Source organism: Lissotriton vulgaris, chromosome 6 (assembly GCF_964263255.1).
Source record: "Lissotriton vulgaris chromosome 6, aLisVul1.2, whole genome shotgun sequence".
NCBI lineage: Eukaryota > Metazoa > Chordata > Amphibia > Caudata > Salamandridae > Lissotriton > Lissotriton vulgaris.
In genome coordinates this window covers 1,838,490,780-1,838,512,331 of record NC_141694.1, presented here as the reverse complement: position 1 = coordinate 1,838,512,331, position 21,552 = coordinate 1,838,490,780, and the positions used below count along the sequence as shown (strand labels likewise).

The following is a 21,552-nucleotide window of genomic DNA, read 5'->3' as shown; positions in this document are numbered from 1 at the left end:
ATACAATCTTTATGCCTGTCCTCAACAAATAACCTTTTTTTGCCACAGGTGGAACATGGCTTGAAAAGGCCCTACTTCCCCTTATCAGACATCCTGGAAGGGACAGACAGCCAACAATTCTGAAGAAAAAACTGAAGAAAATCCTCAAAAGAGTAGAGATTGAGCAGAGCTCAAAGGAGACTCCCTAAGCACAACGTACGGTAGAAAATCTGAGGTTCTGAGGTTCCTTCAGGAGGGTTCTTGGGGTGAGGCTCTTCTGATTGGCTGATGCTTAGTTTGGTCTCTTTACAAAGAGGCGGATATGCTACAAAAAGGAATGAGGCCTAGGCCTTTTTTCTTCTCTTTTGTACCTACTGCTGTGTTATTTTTGTTACCGTGACTCCCATTCAGACGACGGGGAATGATACAAAAGCGTGGAAATCTATGAAAGTTCCAATACTGGGGCAATCAGAGGTACCAGTGTGCAAAACGGGACCAGGAAAAATGCATTTGGTAATACACATCAAGCTTTTTTGCACATTAAAACTATAGGACAGTGGTGAGGTCCGCCACTGTTTGAAGAATATATCTTAGCAGATTACTAACGCATGCATACATAGAAAGGATACATGTAAAATTGAAAATTTTAAAATGGTCTGTAAATGTGAAGGACATTGAAAGCTAAAAATGAAGTTGGTATCCTCAGCTTGATTCATAGGGTCATCTGAAGTACATCAAAACAGTAGTATGGACAACTGGAAACCTCAATTAAATCACCAGTATGCACAGACAGAAAGAAGGCATAAATTAGGAGTGAAAAAGACAAAGCAATATGCTAGAGCGCGTCATATTGCATTATCTTTCTAGAAATATATCCAAACTAAAATGCTCCAAAAGGCCCATTAAAATGTTGATGTTTGGGCATGTTTTGTCTGTATATTAGAAAAAAAACATAATGTATGCATTTTAGTAATATGTACTTGTTTCTGTAGTTTTGTATATGGTTTCTGAGGCTAAAAGTTTAGAAATTTCTTAGGTGGGGTGGGTGTGGGGGCGGTGACCGTTTGCCATACATTGGGGCACCCTAGAAGTCGAAATATTAAGAAACGCATGAATTCGAAAATAAACAAGGTTTGAGGCAAAAAGCATTATATGGATTCTAGCAGAGTATCAACCCAATGAAATTTGATTTTATAAAATTAATTCTATACTTTTATCTTTCTATAATGGCATACCTTACCTCTTTTTTCATGTCAGTGGGACAGTTTGGCGTAGCTCTTGAAAGAAAGGAGGGGAAGTAGGTGTGCAATGTAGTCTCAGGTTGTGCCCCAAATGCTAAGACCTTTAACCTGGGATAGAACTGCCGCAACTGTTCTTGTTGGCTGCAAGTACAATACAGAAAGTAGTGAGATACATGGGCAGAGAAAGGTCACATATTAAAATAAAATGGAGTGTGGATTAAAGACCTATGTCAATCAACAATAACTGTGTAATGGAAGAAAGCAATTTAGAAAAAAAACGTCTGTTTTCCACTATTCACAAAGAGTTGGCAGATCCCCAAAATCTTCTCAAAAGGACTTACCTATGGTAACACTCTCTTTCTGGAGAATACTCTATTAAATCACAGATCCTTCATATTTAGAATATCCCTAGGTGCAAGGTTGCATCGGAAGATTTAAACAGCACTACTCCTGTGTGCCGGTAACTGGCGCCATGCAGCTCTACAATCACTACGTTCCCCTACCCAGAAGTGACAATGGAGCCACATAGAAGCGCCACCCCTGAGCAGCAACGTCAGTTTCTTTCTTGACTCTGTTCACCACCTCAGACACAAAGCCTAACAATAATCAGAGGTACCAGTGTGCAGATCTCTATTTTTTTTTTTTAAAGGAAAAAAAAGAGACCATTTTCACAGGACAGAGAGCAGGGAGGGCACTGGGGAATCTGTGAGCGTCACAGGATGTTGAGCGTCTCTGCAGAGTTTCGTACCCGCTGCCCTAGCTTAGTGGTTGCCTGCTCTAGCCATTAGGTCACAGATATTATGATCTCCTCCTCCCCCTCACCTGGCCCTACTCCGTGCCTGGATACCATCAAGGATGATTAGCCATGCTCTACAAATTCACATAACATAACTATATGAAAACCTTTGGAACCGCTATTGCATTGATATATTATCTCAATGAGCTTTATGGGTAAAATACTGTTCCTACCATTATATCAAGAATTACTTCTGCCTTTCATGAGCCTTGTACGTCTCTAGACGACAACAGGGCAACTATACAATATTTATTTGTATGCTCAAGTGATTATGTTTGCAACTATTTTATAGTACAACTGCACAGGCATACATTTTGGAAAAGGAAAATGCTACTTACCAGTATGCATCTGTTCTTGGCATGTAGCGCTGCAGAGTTACACACTGTGCATAGATCGCCACCCGAATGTTTGCAGTTCGTTTTTGTCCTGAAAAGTTCTTTGGAAGTCACGAGATAGGTGACTCCTCCTCAGGACCATACTGCGCAGGGACATCGGCTCCATCCTTAGATTTTTTTTTTGCCATTAGGGAAATTATGGAGTTTTGGAAGAAAAGGAAGGATGTCCGGGTAAATTGTATCTAATTAAGATAATACTGGAACAGACAGGGGTAGCCGGGTGGGTGTGTGCAACTCTACATGCCAAGAACAGATGCATACTGGTAAGTAGCATTTTCCGTTCGAGGCATATGAGCTGCAGATTGCACACTGTGCGTAGATTGCATAGCAGTACCCACAGTTAGCGGCGACCACCCCGATCTGTTGCAGTAGTTTGAAATAATGTTTTGAGAACAGACTGGCCCACATTAGCTTGTTGCTTAGTTTGCACATCTACACAATAGTGTTTGTGAATGTGTGCAGTGTAGACCATGTAGCTGCTATGTAGATGTCATCTAAGGGAATGTTCCCTAAGAAAGCCATTGAAGCCCCTATTTTTCTTGTAGAATGGGCTTTGGGAGGAACAGATAACGTTCGTTTAGCTTTGTGGTAGCAAATTTGTATGCATTTGACAATCCATCTAGCTATCCCAGGTTTTGATATGGGATTACCTTTGTGTGGTGGTGAGAAACACACAAAAAGTTGTTTAGTCTTACGAAAAGGTTGTGTCAATGTAGTATAGCAATGCTCTTTTCACATCTAGGGTATGAAGAGCTCTTTCTGCTACTGTTATTCGCTGCGAGAAGAAAATTGGCAGTTCCATATATTGATTGAGGTGGAAGGGAGAAATGACCTTGGGTAGGAATTTTGGATTAGTACGGAGAAGGACCTTATTATGATGCATTTGCAAGAAGGGTTCTTGAATGGTTTGTGCTTGTAGTTCACTAACTCTCCGTAGAGATGTAATAGCTACTGGGAACGCAACCTTCCATGTTGAAAATTGTAGTTCACATTTATGTAAAAGTTCGAAGGGATGTCCCATTAGCAGTGTGAGAACTATGTTCAAATTCCACACTGGTGAAGGTGGTACTGTGGGAGGAATTATTCTCTTAAGGCCTTCCATAAAGGCTTTATAGCAGACACTCTGAACAGACATAGGTGCGGTCTGTTTTGAAGATATGCTGCTATGGCTGCAAAATGTAGTCTAATAGACGTGTAGGCTAAGTTACATCTTTGTAGGTGCAGTAAGTATCCTATGATGTGCTGAATAGACATGTCTAAAGGATTAATATTGTTGTTGTGACAATATATTACAAAACGTTTCCATTTAGCTGCATAGCATGCTCTAGTGGTTGGACATCTAGCTTCTTTTATAACATTCATGCAGTCTGGAGGAAGGTTAAGATATCCAAATTCTAGGATTTCAAGAGCCAGATCGCAAGGTTGATCTGAGCTGGGTCCGGGTGCCTGAACTCTCCACAGTTCTGTGTTAAAAGGCGTGGTAATAGGTGTCGTTTTTGGTGCGGCACTACAGACAGTTGTAGCAGTGTGGTGTACCACGGCTGTCTGGCCCACGTTGGAGCAACTAGGATGAGGGTCAGAGAATGTTGCTGTAGTTTGCGTACTACTAGTGGCATGAGTGGTCGAGGTGGAAAAGCGTACGCAAATTTGTTCGACCAGTTGATCCATATTGCATTGCCTTTGGACAGTGGGTGTGGATATCTGGCGGCAAAGCTTGAACATTTTGCATTTTCGTGGGTGGCAAAGAGGTCTATCTGAGGTTGTCCCCACATCAGAAACATTTGGTTGAAGAACTTGCGAATGAAGTTCCCATTCGTGGATCTGTTGTGTTTGACGACTTAAGAGACCGGCCATAGTATTTTGTACTCCTGGAACATGCTGGGCTAGAAGGAATATGTTTTGAGGTATAGCCCAACGCCATATGTTCTGTGCTAGTTAAGAGAGTTGCAGGGAGTGTGTTCCGCCCTGTTTCTGTATGTAATACATGGCTGTCATGTTCGTGCGGACTAACACGGCTTTGTTTGATACTTGATTTTGGACAGCTTTCAGTGCTAGGAATATAGCTAGTAACTCCAGATGATTGATGTGGAGTGACTTTTGTTGCGCAGTCCACCTGCCTTGTGTGGTGTGTTGCAGTAGGTGGGCCCCCCATCCGGACAGCGATGCGTCCGCTGTCAAGATTATTTGAGGAACTAGCTCTAGGAACAGTCGTCCCTTGAAAATGTTTTTGATGTTCCACCACTGCAGAGAGCGAGGAGTCCGACCGTCTACCAACACTAGGTCTGTTAATTGACCTTGAGCCTGGTTCCATTGACGTGATAATCATTCTTGGAGATGACGCATTTGAAGTCTTGCATGGGGCACAATGAAAATGCAAAAGGCCATCATCCCTATGAGCTGCATAAACACTCGTGCTGGAAGGGAGTGTTGTGGCTGAAACTTTGGGAGAAGAGTTTGCATGCTGGCTATCCTTGTTGGAGTGGGATAAGGTAGCGTTGTTGAGGTGTTTATTGTGGCACCGAGGTATTGTTGTACTTTGGATGGTTGCAGATGAGACTTGGTATGGTTTATTGTGAACCCCAAGTTGTGGAGTAGTTTGATCGTGGCATGAGCGTGTTCCACACACTGGGTGTATGAGTTGGCTTTTATGAGTCAGTCGTCGAGGTATGGGAAGACATGGAAGTGCTGTCTTCACAAATGTGCTGCCACTACTGCTAGCCTCTTGGTGAATACTCTTGGAGCTGTTGTGACTCCGAATGGGAGTACTTTGAATTGATAGTGCTGCCCGTCTATTACAAATCTGAGATACTTCCTGTGAGCTTTGTGAATGGGAATGTGGAAGTATGCGTCCTTGAGTTCCAGAGTAGCAAGGAAGTCATTTTGTAATAGGTGAGGAAGGATTTGTTGGAGTGTGACCATGTGAAAATGGTCTGACTGGATGTATATGTTTAGCGGTCTGAGGTCTAGAATAGGCCTTAGAGAGCTGTCCTTCTTTGGGTTAAGAAAGTATAGGGAGTAAACTCCCTTGTTTTGTTGGTGCAGAGGAACTGGTTCTATTGCACTCTTTTCTAACAAAGATATTACTTCTTGTTTTAACAGTGCTAGATGTTCTTGTGACATTGGTCGCTGTTTGGGTGATATGTTTGGGGGGGGGGGGGTAGATGTTAGTTCTAGACAGTAACCTGATTGAATAATTTGTCGCACCCACCTGTCTGATGTGATGTTGATCCAGGCAGGAAGGAATTGTTGCAGTCTTCCCCCCACAGGAGTGGAATGTTGGGGGTGAAGGGGAAAAAAGTCATTGGCTAGGGGTGGAGGCAGAGCAGGAGTTGTTGGTTTTGCCTCTGCCTTTGTTGCTGTTACCCCAGTAACCCCCTCTCTGGTAGCCCTTAGTGAATGTGGATTGACTAGGGGTTTTCTAGGAAGTGGAGGAGCTTTCTGAGGGGTAGCCTCTTGTGTTGCCTCTGTATGATGAGCGACGTAAAGAACGTCTTGGAGCTTGCAGCTGCAAAGCTCCCATAGATTTTGCCGGGTTGGTGTCTTTTTTAATTTTCTCTAAAGACACATCAACATTGGGGCCAAATAATTGTGATTCATCAAATGGCTGAATGAGGATGTAATTTTGTACCTCAGGTTTAAACCCCGAGATACGTAGCCAGGCATGTCTGCGCAAAAGTGTGCTGGTATTGATTGCCCTTGAGGCAGTATCTGCAGCATCTAGGGCACAACAAATAGAAGTATTAGTAATATTTTTACTTTCTTGAATGAGTTCATTGGCCCTATTTTTATATTTGTCAGGCAGATGCTGCATTATGGACTCCAGTTCATCATAATGTGGCCTGTTGTATCTTGCTTACAATGCTTGGATATTGGCAATGCGCCAAATGTTAGCTGCCTGTGATGCTGTTCGTTTACCGGAGGCGTCAAGTAGCATAGATTCCTTGTCTGGTGGTGAGGCCTCACCTGATGTCTGTGAATTGGAACGTTTACATGCGTTAGAAACTACTAAGGAATCAAGGGGTGCTGGACCTCTAATGTAAGCTGGATCAGTAGGAGCGGCTTTGTACTTTTTCTCAATGCGGGGGTTGAGGACTCGAGCCCTGACAGGATCTTTAAAGACCTCTGTAGCATGCTTAATGACCCCCTTAAGCATTGGCAGAATGGCAGTGGACCTTTGCGTATTATCGAATGTGTCCAATAAGAAATCTTCCTCCACAGTATCAGTGTGTAAATCGACCCCATGGTACTGGACAGCCCTCTGGACTAGTAGGTTAAAACCTATAGTGTCCTCGGGGGGGGGGGGTTAGAGAAGAGGGGGCGTGGAGAGGTATACATCGTCTTGAGGGACGTAAGGCACATCAGGGGTGTTATAATCATCCCATGGATTAGGTGACTGAGGAGGGCTATTGTCCCCTGCAGGCACATAAGCACCCCCACCCGTGTCAGAGTCTGTGTCTACATCATCATCAGGAGGAGGGGATGGTGTAGGAGAATGATGTGGTGGAGGAGGTGGAAGAGTGTGGGGAAGAGGAGAAGAAACCCTTAATGGAGAGTTTGCAATGTCTCTCTTCTATGGAGGAGGGGGAGGTGCAGGCGCCTCCAGTGGTCTCTTTTTAGAGCTAAGAGTCAGTTGTCCAGTCTTAGGATCCTTTATAAGAGTCTTTTGAGTAGGATCTGGTAGGAAAGGCTCTTCTGTGGATGACGATGTTGAAGGTCTCGGTACCGGAGCTTTTTTGGGAACCGAATTGGTAGCTGGTCTACAGTCTTTTGGTTTAGAACTGTGACCCTTGTCTTTAACTGGAAAGTGTTTTTTTCGGTTCCGTGGGTTTTTTCGGTTCCCAAGCGTGGGAGTCCGGACCTTTAGGTATTTTTTTACTCGACTCAGAGGGCAGTTTTGACGTGGATGAGCCGGTGCCAGTCTTCAGCGCTGAGTGCTTGGGTGTCGAAGCAGCTGTCGGCATGGTTGAGGAAGATGGCTTCTTTTTCGGTGTCGGATCGACGCCGGGAAGAGGCTGACTCGAGCCCGAGCTGCCTGAATGTTTATTAGGCTTCTTTCCAGAGCCTGAGGGCGGGGCGTGGGAAGCAGTCTCTCAGTGTGCACCCAGGCCCGAAGGTGAGGGTGTGATCGAAGCCTTTTTGGAGGGTGTCAAGGAAGGGTTGGGGTCGACGTTCTTACTTACAACCCGTTGAGCCGGAGTGATGTCGTCGACGTCTGAGTCTAGGGCATCGGAGGAACTGGCGCTTATTTCAACTCGCTTCTGTTCTGGCACGTTAACGCCCTCTTGGAAGATGTCGTCTGGGATCGATGACGAGCGAGCCATTGTTCTTCGAGCTCGTCGGTCCCGAATCGTGTTCTTGGAGCGTCTTCTTGGAGCGGAAGGAGGCACAAGCGGAACAGTCTTTGGCCTCGTGCTCCGTTGAGAGGCAAAGGTTGCACACCTCATGTAGATCGGTGTGGGGAAATTTCGATCTACATCGAAGACACCTCTTAAATGGCATCCTTTCCATGAGCCAGAAAGTAAGTCCTAGGTAGGCCCGAAGGCTTTCGTCGACGACCGGAATCGAAGACTGCGAAGTAGTGAAGAGTCGCGTCGATGGGAACCGCGATCGGAACAATACCGTCGAACTGGGTGAGGATTGTGCGCCAAAGGAAAATCGGTTCCAAACTGGAGCGATGGAGACACATCCGAGCCAGATGGTGGGAAAAAAAAAATCTAAGGATGGAGCCGATGTCTATGCGCAGTATGGTCCAGAGGAGGAGTCACCTATCTCGTGACTTCCAAAGAACTTTTCAGGACAAAAACAAAGGGCAAACATCCGGGCCCAACACTAAGTGGCGATCTGTGCACAGTGTGCAATCTGCAGCTCGCATGCCTCGAACATAAAGTTCTAAGTACTGTAATGCAATCACACTTCCAAATAAAATTGGTAAATATATATTTATTTATTTGTTCCAGACAATGTAGAAGTTTGCATTCCAAAAAAGGCTTTTATGAGTTAATACTCTATCTTGAAGTATTATGCAATAAATTAAAATATTCCATATTTAGATTATTTAAAGATCACATACCTGGGAGATAAAGAGTTTTTTGGCATGAAAGCGAAGTCCAGTAGAGGGAAGAAATCTTTTGGGCCAATCATTCCAAAACCTTTAGTCAGATTAGCGTGCATCCTAAAAAAAAATTAAAAAAAAAAAAAATGAAATAACTGAAATTAAAGAAAGAACTGATTTTGATTGCAATGTGAAAATAGAGGTGCACACTGACATGACATGTATTTATGAATATGATATCGCCCAAATGCAATCAGAATAGGTCCCACAGCACTTTGCCACTGGGAATTGTATGAGGTACTTTTTTCCCCCGCAAAAGGAAACTTCAAATAGCCCTCAGTTTTTCTACTAACCAAGGTAATGAGGAGCTCTAATTTTCACTTTTTTAAAGTTTTTATAAACAGTTGCAACAAACCGTGCCAAAAATAAATTGCGTAACAGTATAGAAGCTAATGACTGGAGTACTGATGAATAGAAGTCTCATTATGTAAAACCACTCAGTATTAAGCACGTGAATGCAAATGCTACTTACCAGTATGCATCTGTTTTTGGCATGTAGGGCTGCTGACATTCATATCTGTGCATAGATCGCCGCCTAGTGTTGGGTCCGGATGATTGCACATTGTTGTCCTGGAAGAGTCTTCGAAGTATCACGAGATAGGTGGCTCCTCCCCTGGACTACAGTGCGCATGGGCATCGCCTCCATCCCCAGATTGTTTTTAGCCATTGGCAGAGATGGAGTGAAGTATGTGAGTGATGACCATGCTATGAGCATATATATATATGAATACTGCAGCTGCTACAGGCGCCGGGGAGGAGGGTGGGCGATATGAATGTCAGCAGCCCTACATGCCAAGAACAGATGCATACTGGTAAGTAGCATTTGCAGTTCGAGGCATGTGGGCTGCTGAATTCATATCTGTGCATAGAATACACAGCAGTTCTCCTATTATTGGCGGCCGCCCGTGCCAGCTGCAGCAGTTTGAAAAAGTGTTTTGAGAACAGCCTGACCAACAGCTGCCTGCTGTTTGGAGTGCACGTCTACACAGTAATGTTTAGTGAAAGTATGTGTGGTAGACCATGTGGCTGCCCTACAAATATCCTCTAAGGGAATGTTACCCAGGAAAGCCATAGAGGCCCCCAACTTTCTGGTGGAGTGGGCTCTTGGTGGAATTGTGAGAGTGCGTTTAGCTTTAGCGTAACAGATTTGAATGCATTTCACGATCCACCTAGCGATACCAGCTTTGGAGATAGCGTTTCCTTTGTGGTGTGTGGCAAATGCAACGAAAAGTTGCTTGGTCTTTCGAAAATCCTTCGTCCTGTCAATGTAGTACATTAAGGCTCTTTTAACGTCAAGGGTGTGGAGCATCCGCTCCGCCAGAGACTCAGGGTTTTGAAAAAACACTGGCAACTCAATTGTCTGGTTCATGTGGAATTGAGATACAACCTTGGGTAAAAATTTAGGGTTAGTGCGGAGCACCACCCTGTTAGCGTGTACTTGGAAGAAAGGTTCTTGGATGGTGAGTGCCTGCAACTCACTAACCCTCCGTAGCGATGTAATTGCTACTAAGAAAGCCACCTTCCAAGTCAGAAACTGAAGCTCACAAGAGTGCAGTGGCTCAAAGGGAGGACCCATCAGTCTTGTAAGAACCACATTGAGGTTCCATTCCGGAGCTGGTGGTGTCCGTGGTGGAATGACCCTTTTGAGTCCTTCCAGAAAAGCCTTGATAGCAGGGACCCTAAAAAGTGATAGGTGCTGCCTATTCTGAAGGTATGCTGCCATTGCAGACAAGTGAATGCGGATGGAAGAGTACGCCAAATTGCATTGGTACAGGTGGAACAGGTAACAAATGATGCTCTGAATGGAAGCATCCAGCGGGTCAATATTGTGGTTTACACAGTAAACGACAAACCGCTTCCATTTAGCCGCATAACATGCTCTAGTAGTGGGCTTCCTTGCCTCCCGAATGATATTCATACAATCGGGGGGAAGATTGAGGTAGCCAAATTCTAGGACTTTAGGAGCCAGATCGCCAGGTTGAGCTCTTGCGGATCTGGGTGCTGAATGTCGCCATGGCTCTGCGTCAGAAGGCTGGGTGTGAGATGAAGCCTTTGATGCGGTACCACGGAGAGTTCCAGAAACGTGGTGTACCATGGTTGGCGAGCCCACGTTGGAGCAACCAGGATGAGAGTCATCGAGTGCTGCCTGAGTTTGCGTGCCACCAGCGGTATCAGAGGTGCTGGGGGAAAAGCGTACGCAAATCTGCCTGACCAGTTCATCCATATCGCATTGCCCTGCGATTGCGGGTGTGGGAACCTGGTGGCGAAGCTTTGGCATTTTGCGTTCTCCTTTGTGGCGAACAGGTCTATCTCTGGACGACCCCACCTTTGGAAGTACGGTTGGAGTACTGATGGATGTATCTCCCACTCGTGCATTTGGTGGCTTGCCTGCTGAGCAGGTCCGCCATCTGGTTGTCTTTGCCCGGGAGATGCTCCGCCATGAGGAAGATGTTCCTCTGAATGGCCCACTTCCACATGCTCTGAGCCAGATGAGACAGCTGCGGAGAGTGTGTGCCCCCCTGCTTCTGAATGTAGTACATGGCCGTCATGTTGTCCGTCCGGATCAACACGACCTTGTTGCACAGATGTACTTTGAATGCCTTCAAGGCCATGAAGATTGCCATCAGTTCTAATACATTGATGTGCATCTTCCTTTGCTGTAGTGTCCATAGTCCCTGCACTGTGTAGTGGAGTACATGCGCTCCCCATCCTTGGAGAGAAGCGTCCGTTGTCAGGATAATCTGTGGCACCGGCTCCTGGAACGGTCGGCCCTTGCAAAGGTTTTGTGGATTCCACCAATGCAGAGAGTTGTATGCCCGACCGCTCACCAACACTAGGTCTGTCAGCTGCCCATGAGCCTGAGTCCACTGACGTGCTAGGCACTCCTGAAGCGGATGCATATGTAGTCTCGCGTGCGGGACGATGGAGATGCAGGAGGCCATCATGCCTATCAACTGCATGAACACCTTCGCTGGAAGCGAGTGCTGTGGTCTGAATCGTTGGATCAGAGTTTGGATACTGGCGATTCTCACTGAATTTGGCTGCGCAGTGGCTGCCAGAGTGTCTATTGTCGCGCCCAGATACTGCCGTATATGGGCGGGTTGGAGATGGGATTTTGGATAGTTCAGCGAGAATCCCAGATCGTGCAGGAGATGAATGGTGCGGGACACGTGGTCGGCGCACTGCTGTTGTGACTTTGCCTGAATGAGCCAGTCGTCCAGATAGGGATAGACGTGGACGTTCTGGCGTCGTAGATGCGCCGCCACAGTCGCCAGGCACTTTGTAAAGACTCTTGGCGCTGTGGTGACCCCGAAAGGCAGAACCCTGAACTGGTAGTGCTGGTCCTGGATTGTGAATCTGAGGTACTTCCTGTGTGAAGGGTGCAGGGGAATATGAAAGTATGCATCCTTGAGATCCAGCGTAGCCAGGAAGTCCCCCTGCCGAAGCAGAGGGAGGACCTGCTGCAACGTGAGCATATGGAAGTGCTCCGACAGGATGTACCAGTTGAGGGGCCTGAGGTCCAGGATGGGCCTGAGGGATCCGTCTTTTTTGGGGATTAGAAAGTACAGAGAGTAAGGAATATGCTACTTACCAGTATGCATCTGTTCTTGGCATAGAGGGCTGCAGAGTGGTACATTATGAATAGATCGCCATCTGGTGTTGGGCTCGGATGATTGCACTTTGTTTTTCTCTTGGAGAGTCTTTTGTATCTTGGTGACTCCTCCCTTAGTTGGTAGTGCGCATGGGCATCGGCTCCATCCTTAGATTGTTTTGCCATAGTAGGGTTAGATGGAGTAGTATAGTAGAATACAGATAAGAGTGCCCATGTAAGTGTATCTAAATAAGATAGTGTTGGAACAGACACAGGTTTCCGGGGAGGCTGGGAGGGCATGTACCACTCTGCAGCCCTCTATGCCAAGAACAGATGCATACTGGTAAGTAGCATATTCCGTTCGAGGCATATGGGCTGCAGATGGTACATTATGAATAGACTATACAGCAGTTCTCTCCCTAGCGGTGGTCGCCCGTGTCTGTTGCAACTGTCTGAAACAATGTTTTTAATACTGCTTGTCCCACTCTAGCTTGTTGTGTTGTGTGCACATCTACACAATAGTGTTTTGTGAAAGTGTGCGGTGTAACCCAGGTAGCCGCTTTGCATATGTCATCTAGTGGAATGTTTCCCAGAAATGCCATAGATGCTCCTAGTTTACGTGTAGAGTGAGCTCTAGGAGGAACAGTTAATGTTCTCTTTGCTTTTAAGTAGCATATTTGAATGCATTTTACAATCCACCTGGCAATGCCCGCTTTGGAGATGGGATTGCCTTTATGTGTGGGAGAAAACGCAACAAATAGCTGTTTTGTCTTTCTGAAAGTTTGTGTTCTCTCTATATAGTACAATATGGCCCTCCTAACATCCAGTGTATGTAGGGCTCTTTCCGCTACTGTTTGTGGTTTTGGAAAGAAAACCAGTAATTCCACTGACTGATTGATGTGGAATGCTGAAATAACCTTTGGTAAGAATTTTGGGTTTGTTCTAAGAACCACTTTATTTTGGTGTAGCTGCATAAATGGTTCCTGAATCGTAAAAGCCTGCAGTTCACTTACTCTAAGTGACGTGATAGCTATGAGGAAGGCCACCTTCCATGTGAGGAATTGTATTTCACACCTATGCATAGGTTCAAAGGGTGGCCCCATTAGTCTGGTAAGCACTATGTTGAGATTCCAGACTGGGGAAGGTGGTCTTCTTGGTGGAATGACTCTTTTGAGTCCTTCCATGAAAGCTTTAATTGCTGGTACTTTAAACAATGACAGGTGTTGTCTGTTTTGTAGGTACGCCGCTATGGCTGCTAGATGAACCCTAATAGATGTATATGCTAGATTACATTGTTGTAAGTGTAATAAGTAGCAAATGATTTGTTTAGTGGATGCGTCCAGAGGGTTGATGTGCTTACTGTTACAGTGTATAGCAAACCTCTTCCATTTTGCTGCATAGCATGCTCTGGTGGTAGGACGTCTTGCCTGTTTAATGATTTCCATGCATTCTGGTGGTAAATCTAAATACCCAAACTCTATGACCTCAGGAGCCAGATCGCTAGGTTCAGTTGTTTGGGATCTGGGTGCATTATTTCTCCATGGTTCTGTGTAAGATGCATGGGTAATAATCTTAGCTTTTGATGTGGTACTTGTGAGAGTTGTAGCAGCGTGGTGAACCACGGCTGTCTTGCCCACGTGGGTGCCACTAGTATCATTGTCATTGAGTGCTGCTGCAGTTTCCTCACCAGTAGTGGAATTAGTGGTAGAGGAGGGAACGCGTAAGCAAATTTGTTGGACCAATTTATCCACAGTGCATTGCCCTGGGACCTTTGGTGTGGGTACCTGGATGCGAATTGTTTGCATTTTGCGTTTTGATGATTTGCAAACAGATCTATCTCTGGTTGCCCCCATTTTTGGAAGAATGGCTGTAGTATTTGGTCGTGCAGTTCCCATTCGTGAACTTGTTCTGACTGTCTGCTTAGGATGTCTGCTATTTGATTTTGAATTCCTGGTAGGTGTTCCGCTAACAGGTAGATTTTTTGAGGAATGGCCCATCTCCATATGTCCTGTGCTAGTTTGGACAGTTGGAGAGAGTGTGTCCCCCCCCTGTTTTTGAATATAATACATTGCAGTCATGTTGTCTGTTCTGATCAGGACTGCCTTGTTTGTTATTTGCATTTGGAAAGCTTTTAGTGCTAGAAATATTGCTAACAGTTCTAGGTAGTTGATGTGCAGCTTCTTTTGCTGCGCACTCCACTTCCCCTGTACTGTGTATTTGTCCATATGCGCTCCCCATCCGGAGAGCGATGCGTCCGCTGTTATTATTACTTGTGGAACTGGCTCTAGGAACGACCGTCCTTTGGAAATGTTTTCTGTGTTCCACCACTTCAGAGAGCGATACGTCCGGTCGTTTACCAACACCAGATCTGTAATCTGACCTTGAGCCTGATTCCACTGTGTCGCTAGACACTCTTGTAGTGGGCGCATTTGTAGTCTGGCATGTGGTATTAGCAGTATGCAAGAGGACATCATGCCTAATAGTTGCATAAACACTCGTGCTGGTAGTGAGTGTTGTGGTTGAAATTTTTGTATTAACCCGACCATTGTCTGTACTCTGATTGGGTTGGGGTATGCTATTGCCTTTTCTGTGTCTACTGTAGCCCCCAGGTATTGCTGGATCTGGTTTGGTTGCAGGTGTGATTTTTTGTAGTTCACCGTAAACCCTAGGTGGTGCAGCAGTTGAATTGTCTTCTGTGTGTTGTGAAGACATTCTTCCTTGGATTTGGCCTTTATTAGCCAATCGTCCAAGTATGGGAAGACATGTATTTGTTGTCTTCTTAGGTGTGCTGCCACCACAGCTAGGCATTTTGTGAAAACTCTCGGTGCTGTTGTGACACCGAACGGAAGGACCTTGAACTGGTAGTGTTGTCCTTCTAACACAAACCTTAGGTATTTTCTGTGGGCTTTGTGAATTGGGATATGAAAGTAAGCGTCTTTTAGATCCAGTGTAGAAAGAAAGTCCCCTTGCTTCAGTAAAGGGAGTACTTGTTGGAGCGTGACCATGTGGAAGTGCTCCGAATTTATGTAAGCATTGAGAGGTCTGAGGTCTAATATTGGTCGTAGGGACCCGTCCTTTTTGGGGATCAGGAAGTATAGAGAGTATACTCCTGTTCCTTGTTGATCCTTTGGGACCTTCTCTATTGCATGCTTTTGTAGAAGTGCTAGCACTTCTTCTCTTAACAATGTCAAATGATCCTGACTCATTGGGCGCTGTTTGGGGGGGGATGTTTGGCGGGGTAGCTGTGAGTTCTAGGCAATAACCATGTTGGATAATTTGTCTCACCCACTTGTCTGACGTGATGTCTTCCCAGACAGGTAGGAACTGTGATAGACGTCCCCCGACCGGTGTTATGTGGTCTGGGGGGAGATCTATGAAGTCACTGTTTTGGTGTTGAGGCGTTGCGGTTGTTATTATTTCCGCGGCCTCTACCCTTATTGTTGTTACCTCTGTAATTACCTCTTGAATTACCTCTGGGTGATGTTGGTGTGAAAGATGTGGATTGCTGATTTGTTCCTGTGTTTTTTGAGCCCCCTCTATAGGTGGATCTACGAAAGGAACCTCTGTGCGTTGGCTGTTGCAATGCTCCCATTGACTTAGCCGTTTCTGTATCCTTTTTCATCTTTTCTAATGTCTCGTCTGTACTTGAACCGAACAATGTCTTCTGATCAAATGGTCTGTTCAGTAGGGCTGTTTGAACTTCTTGTTTGAATCCTGAGATTCTGAGCCATGCGTGCCTTCTTAGCATGACACTAGTGTTAATAGACCTTGCTGCAGTGTCTGCTGCGTCTAACGCACACTTAATGGAAGTATTAGTTATTATTTTACCTTCCTGAATTAATTGGTCTGCCTTCTTTTGATGTTCTTTTGGAAGATGTGTGAGAAGTTTTTCTAACTCATCGTAATGTGCCCTGTCGTAACGTGCGAGTAGAGCTTGTGTATTAGCTATACGCCAGCTATTTGCTGCCTGTGATGCTACTCTCTTGCCTGATGCATCTATTAACTTCGACTCTTTATCTGGTGGAGGAGCCTCTCCTGTAGATAATGAGTTTGCTCTCTTACGAGCGGTTGAGACCACCAGCGAGTCTAGAGGTACATGCCCTCTAATAAATATTGGGTCCTTTGGAGCCGCTTTATATTTTTTATCGATTCTTGGGTTTAACACCCTGGCTCTCACTGGGTTTTCGAATATTTCTTCTGTGTGAGTGAGAAGACCCTTTAGCATAGGAAGAGTACCTGATGTTCTCTGTGCACTAGGTAGAGTCTCTAACAAGAAATCCTCTATCTGAGGTTCTGTGTGCATATCTAGTTTGTGATATTTTGCTGCCCTATTAATGAGCTGCACAAAACCTGTGTTATCATCAGGTGGTGAAGGCTTTGAGGGGTATAGCTCTGGGTCGTTGTCCTCATCTGACCCTACATCGTAATTTTCCCATGGATCTTCCTCATCCTGGATAGATTCGTCATCCCCTTGAGGTTCTCCCTCCCCTATATCACTGTCTACATCTGACTGAGGTGTAGCTGGTCTTGGTGTGGAGGGTGTAGGAATATGTGGCCTATTGTGAGGAATAGGAGAAGAGGGTGTGTCTTTAGGACGAGGAGAAGCAGGAGGAGTTATGTTCGTCCCCATTGTTCTCTTTTTTGGAGGAAGAGGTTTATCTTCTGACTGTTCACTCTTTCTCTTCTTCGTGACCACTTTCCCAGTTTGTGGGTCAATAAACAAGATCTTTTGCTTGGGATCTGTTTGTTGCTCTTGAATCGGTACCGAGGGTCCTGGTTCCGAGAGCTGTTTTTGTTTTCGATCCTCAGATCTTTCTGGTTTCGACACCGAATGTCTGCTCGATTCCGACTTTTTGGGTATCGAGTGTCTTTTGGGCGATACATCATATTTCTTTTTCGACATGGAATGTTTCGATACCGAGCTCTCCTTTATATGCCGCCTCGGTGTCGAAGTCGATGACGCCCTTTTCTCGGATCCGACGTGGTGGGATTCCGAGTGTTTCGGTTTCAGTTTCGGTTTCGTTGCCGGGCCCGAAGGCGGGGCGTCGGAAACTTTTTTCAGCGATTTGACCGGGCCCGAGGGCGGGGTCGTTACCGCACGGGGTCGGTTTTTCGGTAAGGGGACGTCGTCACTCACGGTTTGTTGCTCGAAGAGTTCTTCAACCTCCGACTGGTCCCCTTCCGACCCCGACTGGTCCTCTTCTTCCTCGATTTGTTCGTCTCCGAACAGCTCCGGGATCGCCTCCGCCTGCATTCTGGAAGCCTCGTGCCTTCGAGCTCGACGATTTCTGATCGTTAGCTTGGAGGAGAATGCTGCGCAGGCTTCGCAGTCCCTGGATTCGTGTTCAGGCGATAGGCAGAGGTTGCACACCTCGTGTAGGTCCTTGTGTGGGAACTTAGCACCACACGATGGACATTTTTTGAATGGAGTCCTTTCCATGGACTCCGGGCTTGACTGCGCCGAGAAAGGTCTCTTGTTCCTCGACGTAGATCCAAGTTTTTCTCTTCTATTTTGAATTTGTAACGCGTCGGAATGGAAAAGAACGCGTTCGCTAACAATACCGTCGAATTGGAAAGGGAATACGCGCCGAAAAATCACTTTCTTCAGAAGTTGATCTGGAGCGTCTCGATCTTCATCCGAACCCGATGGCGGAAAAAAACAATCTAAGGATGGAGCCGATGCCCATGCGCACTACCAACTAAGGGAGGAGTCACCAAGATACAAAAGACTCTCCAAGAGAAAAACAAAGTGCAATCATCCGAGCCCAACACCAGATGGCGATCTATTCATAATGTACCATCTGCAGCCCATATGCCTCGAACACTCCTGTTCCTCTTTCCTGCAGTGGAACGAGCTCTATTGCCCCTTTTTGCAGCATGACTTGAACTTCCTGCTGCAACAAGTGCAAGTGCTCGCCGGACATAGGACGGTTTTTTGGAGGTATGTTTGGTGGAGTGGAAGTAAGTTCCAGACAGTAACCGTACTGGATAAGAGATTTGACCCACCTGTCCGTGGTGATGGATGTCCACGCGGGCAGGAACTGCTGGAGTCTCCCCCCGACCGGTGTTGTGTGGTCGGGGGGCAGTGACAAGGCGTCACTGTTTGTTGGTGGAGGAGGACCTGGAGCTGTTGTTTCCACGTCCCCTGCCTTTGACGTTGTTGCCCCTGTAACCACCTCTACCCTTGTTGGTGTATGAGGTTTGGGTGTTGCTTTTATAGTACTGCGTGGACTGTGATGCCTGACCCCTTGAGGTGCCTCTGTTATTGGAGCGGCGAAAGGAATCACCCCGAAACTGCTGGGACTGGAGGGCCCCCATGGACTTAGCAGTGTCCGTGTCTTTCTTCATTTTTTCAAGGGTCGCATCCACCTTGGGGCCAAACAGGTGGTCTGGATTAACTGTTTGGTTCAAGATGGTTGTCTGTATATCTGGTTTGAAGCCTGATATCCGAAGCCATGCATGCCTCCGCAGCAACACGCTAGTGTTTATCGCCCTGGAGGCGGTATCAGCCACGTCCAGTGCACATTTGATGGAAGCGTTGGTGATTAGCTTCCCCTCCTGAATCAACATTTCAGCTGCCTCCTTGTACTGATCAGGTAAGTGCTGCAGAAGTGTTTCTAGGGTGTCATAGTGCGCCCTATCGTAGCGTGCAAGTAGGGCCTGCGTGTTTGAAATGCGCCAAATATTAGCTGCCTGCGCAGCAATTCGTTTCCCTGAGGCTTCAAATATTTTTGACTCTTTGTCTGGGGGAGGAGCGTCACCCGTGGTCTGCGAATTCGCCCGCTTACGTGCGTTGGATACAACCAAAGAATCCAGTGGCAAGTGTCCCTTGATGTACGTTGGATCCGAGGGCGCTGCCTTGTATTTTTTGTCAATACGAGGATTGATGACTCGCGCCCGAGTGGGCTCTTTGAAAACTTCTGGTGCGTGCTTTAGCACTCCCTTGAGCATAGGCAATGTCTTGACTGACTTTTCAGCCACAGAGAAAGTGTCAAACAGAAAATAGACATCCACAGGATCTACATGTAGGTCGACATCATGATTAGCTGCAGCTCTCTCAATCAGAGCGTTGAAGGCTGCAGAGTCCTCTGTTGGAGAAGTTTTTGCTTCAAAAAGCTGCGGCTCCTGACCCGACTGAGGGTCCTCAGGGTCGCCTCCGGCAGACCAAGGTTCATGTTCCTCCTCTGGATCCGAGTATGCTGGATAATTGTACTCGTCCTCCTCATCTCCGTCACCTTCCCCAGCGTTGGAATGCGTCGGTGAAAGTTCTAAATTTTTGGGAGATGCAGGCTCTATAGGGGCAGAAGTACCTGCAGAGACCTTCTTGTTTTTGAGTGGAATACGAAAATGTTCCAACACCGGCTCTGTGGTGATCTTCCTTTTAAGGAGAGAGAGCTTCCCGGTATTGGCGTCGATGATGACCTCTCGACGCTCCTCATCTGCAAGTGGCTGGAGCCGAGGCTTCGACACCACCAATGACGCCTTGGGCGTTGACACCCCCTTAGAGGGCACCCCGGCCCCATGCCTCGGAGCGAAAGCCTTCGGCGTCGTCTTCGGCGGCAGCGTGAAGTGGATAGGCGTTTGCGCCTTTGCCGGCTTTGGTGTAGGCTTCGGCCCCACATCCTTCGGTTCGGGAGCCACAGCGTCCTTCCGAATCAGTTGCAGGGACTCCGCGACCTTCTTTGTTAAGGCCGGGGAGGGCTGGACCGGCTCGAGCGATTTCCCAGAGTCCGGAGTCGGGTCGGCGAAAGGCACGGTCTTCGGAGCCGACACACCACCATCCTTGGCCTTGACGGCCGGAGTCGGCGCAGCCAGAGCTTTGGAATCGTCTTGACGCTTCTTCGAAGCTATCTTCGGGTCATCGACCTCGACCATCTTCGGCGCCGACGCGGCTGCGTCGGTCGTCTTCGCCTTCGGCTTCGACGCCGGGGTCTTCGGGTCGGCCATCTTGGCGTGGCTCTTGATGTCGGCCATTTTGAATCTTTTAGACATTGAGGCCTCTGGAGCCGTCTGTCCCACCAGTGCGACTTTCACTTTCGGTTTCAATACCGTAGGTGTGGACCCCGATGGCTTCACTTTCGTTTTCTTCAACGGGAGTGGCGCATCAGAAATGTCCGTGGCCGGGCCCGGAGGCGGGGCTGTGGGACGATTAATGAGGTCTTGGGTAAGGCCCGAAGGCGATCCCTCGACCTGGGCCGTATAGTGGGGGTTGACCCCTGATTCAGTCTGAGGATGCTCTTCCTCTGAGCTATCCTCCACGGTGGCAATGGCCCAATCGTCGTCCCCTACCTCGTCGACGACTTCATCAAACTCCTCGTCTCCCGCGCCGTAGTCTTCCCCCTCCGACGCAGGGCTAGAGTCCGAAACTTGAAAGACATTGTCGTCTTCAACGTATTCCTCGAAGATGTTGTCTGGCGGGGGCGCCGGGGGCGCTGATAACTGGGCCTGGAGTCTAGCGGCCCGACGAAGCTTGAGAGTCTTCTTACACCGGAACTTTGAGCAGGCCATACACCTGGCCTCGTCATGGTCCGGCGACAAACATTTGTTGCACACTGGGTGCACGTCGAGGTGTGAATACTTTGAGGTGCACACCGGGCACCTCTTAAACGGAGTTCGTTCCATGTGAAGTGGTCTGGAGCGTCGTGTAGGTTCGTCCGCGCCGACAGCACGCGGAGGGGCAGCAAGAGTTCGGAGCTGATGAACAGACAAAAACCGAACGAAGACGATACCGACGCGAAGTCCTAAAGACCTTTTGGTCTCAAGTTAGGAAAGTTAAACAACTATCGATTCCGACAGAGGGAACCGAAACACATCCGAACCCAATGGCGGAAAAAAACAATCTGGGGATGGAGGCGATGCCCATGCGCACTGTAGTCCAGGGGAGGAGCCACCTATCTCGTGATACTTCGAAGACTCTTCCAGGACAACAATGTGCAATCATCCGGACCCAACACTAGGCGGCGATCTATGCACAGATATGAATTCAGCAGCCCACATGCCTCGAACCCTCTTTTTTACACAGATATACAGAGTGTAATATACTATATATTACTATTGATTAATGTGGGAAGACCATGACTCACAAGAGAAGCCTCAAATGGGCCATGTTGGCCATCCTCCTGCCCTCTGGCATTTAGATGATCTGCATCAATTTTAAACCTGGACTTTTCTTCTGAACTGTTTATAAATAGTATACATGCAAATGTGTAGTTTAATATGCCATTTATACCCATTTTTGGAGGTTCACCATTGTCTGGAGGTGGTTGTCGAGTCGCCTGGGGCGAGCCCACCTTCAACAGCCAGTTGTCAAGCTAGGGCAAGACTGATATCCAGACCTCCAAAGGTGTGCTGGAAACACTGCCATCAGTTTCAAGAATGCCCGGAAGGCACTTGTGAGGCCAAAAGTGAGCACTACGAACTGGAAATGCTCCTGGTCC

The 21,552-nt window shown here is 47.0% G+C and overlaps 1 protein-coding gene across 1 annotated transcript in view; it reads right to left on the bottom strand.

Moving 5' to 3' along the window:
* The window catches only part of TMEM214 (transmembrane protein 214), a 357,109-nt gene that overhangs the window by 156,927 nt on the left and 178,630 nt on the right, over positions 1–21,552 (bottom strand). The window contains exons 8-9 of the mRNA XM_086928122.1: positions 8,482–8,583; positions 1,220–1,361 (exon numbers count right to left, since the gene is read on the bottom strand). Coding sequence (XP_086784248.1) covers positions 1,220–1,361; positions 8,482–8,583 — 244 coding nt within the window. The remainder of the gene's footprint in view (positions 1–1,219; positions 1,362–8,481; positions 8,584–21,552) is intronic.